Here is a 7,752-nt window from a genome sequence, read left to right as displayed (position 1 = left end):
TGCTAACCGGATGCAAATACCGAAATCGACTGCTTTGAAAACCTCTCCCAAACTTTTGGAAGTGTTTATGGAAGCAGTGATTTGGGAAAAATGGATTGTTGTTGGGTGTGCACGGAGTCTCCAAAGCCTGGGCGTTGACCAACATTTTCATTTTGTTCAATATTATTCATACAAGCTGCATAGAAATATGGAGTTTTCCGAGTTTATTTCAACAACAGAGCCGACGCAATCATTGGCCAGCAGCTTTCACGAGTGAGAGTCAAAACAAATGCTTCAGGTACACTTGATGGCGGAAAAGGTGACAATATGGTCTTTTTTAATCAACCTCCAAGTGTCAGGCTTTTGTCTGATAAGTCCATCGTCAAACTGGTCCCCCAACGCTGCACAAAGTTTTGTAGAGAGGCAAAGCATTGCTTGCTCCGATATTTCTTGTAACGGAACATATCCGGATGCATGCTGGTGCTCTACACCATCCACAAGAACTTTGTCTAAGAATGGAGTGAGTAGCCGCTTGGCGAATAACCGATGATACTGTGATTTAATAACAACATTGTCTAATGTATTTATTTTATATTGGGCAGCCACAAATTGTTTCCAGGTACGTTGAAGCCAAACACATTGGAAGGAACCCAACAGAACCTGGGCCACATACACACTGTACGTATGCAAATGCTTAGTATTCTGCCCCATCAGGTACAGCAGTTTTAAATTAGGAGTATAGCAGTTCCACTAGGTTCCTGATCTCATACCTGTCAACCCGAGGCCGTTGGCAATCTTACAAAAAGTGATGTATGCCCTTACAAATTGGTGACTAATCTTACAACGTTGTATATAGCGTGCAATATTAAACAAAAATAAATTCAATTTTTAAAATAATATGAATTTATTGGTACTATTGTAACATATAACCTGGTGCAATCAAAGAACAATCAATATATTCAGCTACATCATGATTACTAAAATTTATCAGTGACTTCTTATAATTGTATGCAGCACTTTTGGCAATTTCTATCATGTCTTTTGATGGCTGCACTTCATGGCACTTCAGCTCGCAATTCAGTTTGACTTGAAGGTAGTTCGTTAGTTTGTCCAATTATAAATTAAAAAGGTCAATTGATAAAATTAACTTAAGGGTAAGGGTAATTAGTTACTTGGCAAGGTAACTGGTGTTTCATGTTTTTTTTTTTCCATTTAAAAAACAAACAAACAAACAAAAAAAAACCATAGTAATTAGGGCTGTAACGGTACACAAAAATCTCGGTTCGGTACATACCCCGGTTTTGAAGTCACAGTTCAGTTCATTTTCGGTACAGTAAGAAAACAAAATGCAAAATATGAATGTGCTCTTTGTTTATTACACACCTTTCAACAATAGGAACATTAGCCGATACAAAGCTAGAATACTGCTCAAAAAGTAGCGGGTATTTGAAGATAATCCAAAAACAATTTGCCTTTCAGACCCCACGTATTGGTCAGCTTTCTTTCTGTAAGAAAGAAGGAAAAAGAAATCCTGTGCTAAAACAAAAAGCAATCCCAATGAAAAAGATTTTAACATGTATTTTACAAATGAAATGCCTCAATGAATCTTTTTTTTTTTTCTTATGAACGGTTTTCAAAAGCTTTATTGGTGGATTTACTCAAGTTAAAGCGCCACACAGAAATCAATAAATTTAATTGTGTAAGCGGGATTTGTGTATTATTCTTATTATTTAATTACAGGTGTTTTAGCTCATTTCAATTTATTTTATTTATATGGGCTATTATTTTATGATGTGTTTATATTTTACAAATGTGATGTAGTATTCATTTATATTGTATATTTTATGTTGTATAACTTTAGTTCCTATGTGAATATTAGTTCCTACTTGTTTTGTTGTGGTAGGAGGGTTTTGTATTGAACACGGGGCCGTGTTGGTTATTATTATAGCAGAGAAGACAGCAGTAAATCAACAAAGACAAGTCAACTGTGCCCCGATCTACCACTCAATAGATCTGATGGACTCAAAAAGTGGGTTACGATTGCATATTAGTTTGAAAATCGACCAGATCCACCGTATTTTTAAATGAGTGACTTCCGGTCTGCCCGATCCTAGCTACCGTTTGTAGTATTGACGCAGGAGGGTCGCGTGTCGCGTCAAATAATAAACTCTGCCGTTCTTTTCGCGTGCGTCGTGTTGAGCCGCTTCTGGGACGCGTCTAACACGCGGCCGCATTGCGACTGGTGTGCATTGGCTGATTGACTTTAACGCCAGCGTTTCACTGTGTTCTAGCGGCGACCACGTTGTCGCGCCGTTGACGTTTCTGGGTTATACTGTCCTACCGTGTTGGTCCTCATTATAGTAGAGAAGACGGAGTCAATATAATCAACAAAAAGAAACTGTAACCCGATCGACTCACAGCATCGAAAAGTAAGGGTTACATTACGTCAGAAACTCGTTCGGTACGCCTACGTTCCGAAACTGAGCACCACGTACCGAAACGGTTCAATACAAATACATGTACCGTTACACCCTTAATAGTAACCTTTGCTATCTTTGGAAGTCATTTAATGTTTTGAATCAACTGTTAAAGTTGTTAAAATTGCTCCCGTTTTTGCATTAGTTCCCTTCGGTCTTCTTTCGACATGTGAAAGTTTTAAACCTGTTTCATCATTTAAAGATTGATTTAAGTCAAGATTTTGCCGATTTAGGAGCATTTTAGATAAAAAGTTACTTAGGTTCGCTAGGAAGGTTCACTACAACAGAGCCTTTCTGAGAAGTCTACTGCTTTAAAATGGCGGCTATTTACTAACGCCGCCAAGTCTGCCATTTCGCATGTAGTTCTATATGCATGTGATATCTAGGCGTAGATTGTAGGCTGTCGGCTACAGTCAGGAAATATTGGAGCCACCTAGCCTAGCATCGCGTTTGCTTCAGCGTCACAACAAACACTCTTCCCTCTCAGTGTCTCTGACTTTTCCCGCGTCATTCAACCAACGTAGTAACGCATAGTAACACAAATTGTCTTGTTGCCGAAACGGTGACAAAATTCGAACGGAGAAAAAAAAAACGTAATGCACGAAAAACGTACAGATTTTGAACGGACGGCATACACATTTAAAAATCAGTGCTCACTTGTACAAATTACGCCTAAACTGTTCAACTTGACAGGTATGCTGTTCTGAGCCTTAAAAAAAAAAACTTTCCAAAAGACATACCAAATTTGTTCAAAGTAAAGGTGGAACAATTAATCAATAACTAATCGATTAGCAAATTAATTGACAACTATTTTGATAACCAATTAATCGTTTATGACTTTCTTCACCTTAAACTTGTCTAAATTCTTGAAATTCTAACATACATATAACTTCTTAGTTGTAAATATCAGATTTCTTCCTTATATTTTTAAGTCAAAGTACGACATGAGCAAAAATCTCCTTTTACTTTGGAAAACAACAATTCATATTTCTGCCAATTTTCGGACATCTTACTGTCTAAACTAGCTTCTTAAAGGGATCCACGGATAGAAACACTTGTAGTTCTTGAAAGATAAACGTTATTATGAGTTAAAATAATTTGATATTGAAACCCCTCTTGATGTTTCGTTTTTATACAATTTGTAAAATTAGTTCAACTAGTAGGTCGCCATTGTTGGTGACGTCACATGGTTACGCTGCCGGCTTCTAGAGTATGACTCTAGTGACATAAACATGTCATCTGTTCAACTAGAGCTGAAACGAATGGTCGAGCAACTTGAGTAACTCAAGTTTAAAAACTGATCCGAGTAGTTTTATTCACCTCAAGTAATCGTTTAATTTTGACAGCTCTAAGAATCACATTTTGCCCGGACTACTTTTAACGCGGGACAACGCGCTGATGTCACGTGCGTAGAGGAAGAAGCAATTAAAAAAAAAAAAAAAAAAAAAACTTACTGCAGCCAACAGCCGCTACAAACGACGCCGACGTTGCTAAAAACTAGCCCGCATGATGATACGGTAGTAGCAGGTAGCGTCTGATGCGTCTCATAGAGATCACATGTATGTTGAACTAGATGCAAAATGACAGTCAGCGGCGTTAGTAAACAGCCGCCATATTAAAGCAGTAGACTTCTAAGCGCTAATAGATAAGATTAAAGTTACTGTAACTCGCTCACGTAACGTTAGCCCTGCAGAGGGCTAGGTTTCTATTAATTATGACCACTTTCGATGCGTGGCTAACGTGTCTTACATATAGGCTTTATTTAATCTGTGAAAACATAGCGCTGTAGAGTGATGAGGGTGTAAAATAAAAACTTAATAATGCTAACTGTAAATTTTTTTAGCTCAGTAGTCATTGCTGGATAAAACACCAAGTAGCACTGGTCCCTATGGCGCTCCAATACAGCAGGTATCATACATTTATTTTGAACTCTGCAAAAACTCAAAATCCTATCAGGACTTACAGTTTAGAGTAACTTAAAACTTAACTAGAACTTAAAAATAGCTTGACACAAATAGAAATTCAATTCAAACATGTGGGAAAAACACCTTACTTTTAAGTAATGGCATTTTTAGCCCTTTAATGCCTGCAATATGAAGCAATTGTCAGAGATTCACAAAATTTGAAAAATAAGGTCTTAATGAAACCTTTTTTTCAAATTTGTAAAAAAAAAAGTCAAAATGAATATGTGTAATAAGCGCTCTAATATATATATAACCCTAGCTAAATCCTGTTTCTTTTTCTCATGGAACCTGCAGATGCATGTGTTGACTTGCATCCATTATTTTTTTTTTCAAAAAGAAATGTCAAAATTCTGAATTAGTCTCAAAATCATGAAATTGTAGGTGTATTAAATGTGATACACTTGACAATAAAGGGTTAGGTAAGAAATATATATTTTTTATAAGATCTAAAAGTTTTTGGAGTGAAAGCAGTGAATTAGTCTTTTTTTTAATTCTAGTTACATCTGAGATGCAATTGTTAGCTGTTTTCAACAATGTACATCGAAAATAAAGACATTGACTGAAAATGGTTCAATATTAGATGAAATGTCTTGTTTCCTCATGTATATTTATAATTGCTCTTCACCTAAAAATATGTTTTATCCGATTACTCGATTAATCGATAGAATTTTCAGTCGATTACTCAATTACTAAAATATTCGATAGCTGCAGCCCTATGTTCAATCCTTTGAATTTGAACCCGAGAGGAACATTAGTGAGCATGACAGCACTGTCAATATTTCACAAAACGAGCAGCAAAAGCAAAATGAACAGGAAATATGGGATGAGACAAGAGTGGGGGGGGGGGAGAACTGCGTTCTGCCAAAATGTGCTACACTGGCGAAACGTCCTATAAAAGGCGAATTTGACACCCAAAGTACTACTGTGCACTTTCAGCTTGTTTTGTGGAGATGCATACAAACGGAACATACTAAAGATGCCCTAAGAAAATACTTAAACGTAGTAGTATCAAATAAGGGTGGCTTAAATATGCTACGTGATCAATGTGGCCAACAGATCAACAATCTGCTCTAAAGCTATCACAACACAATGCTGAAAGGTACGAGAGGGAAACACATGCAAAAAGTATTTTGAGGCCATGAAAAGGTAATAAAAGACTCAATAAAAACACAAATAGTAAGTACTCGCGGAACCGATGAGCGCATGTGTTGGACGTCTCGCCTCGTAGGAAGGAATTGCAGTAACCCGGTAGTATTCGTCGAATGACTGACAATCTTCGTAATCACCACGAGCGTCCATTGCGCGCTTAAAACATGGCACCCTACATAGGTCAAAATAGTCAAAATGTACTAAATATTACAGAAAATAATTGTTAGTTGCAGCCCTTGTTTAAAGTATTTCCAAAAAAGTGGATGCTGCTAGGTGGCACAGTGGTTGAGTGAGTACCTTGTTGCTTTACAGTACTGAGATCAAGGGTTCAATTCTGGGCTAGGCTATAGCATGTTCACCCCATGCATGTGTGGGTCTTCGTTGGGTATTGTAGGACATCCAGAGAAACAAGTTTCTGATGCTAGATCCGTTTACTGGGATCATGAGCTACCAAAAATACAAAGGGTGCACCCTGCCTTAAATGATCAGGCTTCCAAATGTTAAAAAAAATACTGTTCTTCCAACGAGGGAGACATTAAATAAGATGGTTGTCTGTTATGCACATTCAGCTGAAGGGCCAGTTTCTTCTTCTGCTTCTCCTGACCCATGGGCGCACTCCTTCTACACTTCTTTAAGCCGCATGAAAGCCATTTTGCAACTTAGAGATCGCAGAAGCTCGCTCACAAGATACAATTCTGGCCACACTCTGCCTCAGGTGATACTTTCCATCATTTGTAATTGTAACTGGTCCATTACTATTTCTGGGGGGGAAAAGGGGGATTATCTATAATCCTGTGCTGTGGATGTTTCTGCAGCTTCAGAGTTTGCCTCCTCCAGCGGCCTTTAAGGTTAAGTTTCACAAGTGTGCGCAGGTATGTCGGCTTTACATTTAACTGTACCAATCTGCTCTGCAATGTTACCAAGTCATATGATAACTCTCCCAGGTGTTTGCTCAATCTGACCCTCCACGGCTGATTTTCTTCCTGCTCATTCACAACCTGAGCCCAGTGGGTGGCACAAACCTCTCACAGGTGGCCATTCGAGACTCCATAAATGGATTAGTACCTCCAAAAACTGGAGGCAAGGTTGTGGAGAAAGGATACCAAATGTTTGCCATTGATTCTCTGTCTGGTAAACTTCATTTCTGGTTTCATGGCTATAGTCATATTATGTACTCAATAATGTTGAAGAGCATAATTTATACTTTTCAGCGGGATCCCAAATTGTTTTTAACTATACAACTCTAATAAGAAGTCAAAAAAGCGGAGTTTTGGACCTTCCAGCTTTTCTCACCTTCTCCAACTTATCACAGGTCATTTCTACTGTGCCGTTTCTCTTGACGTATTTTTAGAACATCCACATTCCCACAAACGAATTGTAATCACAACACTTTCTCTTGTTATGTATCCCATAGAACGATGTCAGCATGTTTGGTCCATTGAGAGCTAATCTGACGCTTCGTGTTAATTCCACAGAGAAGGTAATTTGTTCTGCTGGGTAACAATATTGCATAGAGTTGTCCAATAATGACGTTTTAACCAATAACTGATATCCCGATATTGTTCAACTAAAAAAATCCGATACTGATATCAAACCGATATATGCGGATGGGCACTTAACAGGTTATTGCTAATTTTATTGTGATGCCCCACTGGATGCTTTATATAATGATAAGTGTAACACCTTGAAGGTTTTCCAAATAAACATTCTGAGAAAAAAAAGACAACAACTGCAACTGAAGTTATAGAAAATAAATGTCCCATATACGGTATATATATATATATATATATATATATATATATATAATTGAACCAAAATGTCCAAAAGTATATAAAATAAATCATCCACAATTAAATCACGTTTACAGTTGTGACCCAAATGAGCCACTAGGGGGGTGACCAGAGCATAACCAATACACGCAGGCAATTTTAGGACGTACCAATGCAATGACGTTTCCCAAATTGCACAGATTTTTAATAATTATTATGTGTTTTATTACTTTTCTTAGTGACTATTTCTCTCTGGTAACGCAGTAGTTATATGTAATGAGTTTCTAATTCATTATTTTTCAATCATGTATTGTTCATTTAATTTTTGCACCATGAATGCAAATGGTCTGCTCACATAAAGAATCCCAAGCACCTTAGTTAGGAGACATTTAATGGTCAGTAAGTACAAATGCC

The 7,752-nt window shown here is 37.5% G+C and overlaps 1 protein-coding gene across 1 annotated transcript in view; it reads left to right on the top strand.

Moving 5' to 3' along the window:
• Positions 1-38: 38 nt before the first annotated feature.
• The window catches only part of LOC130922249 (limbin-like), a 39,025-nt gene continuing 31,311 nt past the window's right edge, over positions 39-7,752 (top strand). The window contains exons 1-7 of the mRNA XM_057846897.1: positions 39-499; positions 582-657; positions 6,139-6,284; positions 6,385-6,441; positions 6,514-6,700; positions 6,781-6,881; positions 6,984-7,049. Coding sequence (XP_057702880.1) covers positions 269-499; positions 582-657; positions 6,139-6,284; positions 6,385-6,441; positions 6,514-6,700; positions 6,781-6,881; positions 6,984-7,049 — 864 coding nt within the window. The 5' untranslated portion in view covers positions 39-268. The remainder of the gene's footprint in view (positions 500-581; positions 658-6,138; positions 6,285-6,384; positions 6,442-6,513; positions 6,701-6,780; positions 6,882-6,983; positions 7,050-7,752) is intronic.

The sequence above is a fragment of the Corythoichthys intestinalis genome, chromosome 9 (assembly GCF_030265065.1).
Source record: "Corythoichthys intestinalis isolate RoL2023-P3 chromosome 9, ASM3026506v1, whole genome shotgun sequence".
Lineage (NCBI taxonomy): Eukaryota > Metazoa > Chordata > Actinopteri > Syngnathiformes > Syngnathidae > Corythoichthys > Corythoichthys intestinalis.
The sequence above is the reverse complement of the archived record's forward strand: the minus strand, read 5'-3'. Positions and strand labels throughout refer to the sequence as shown.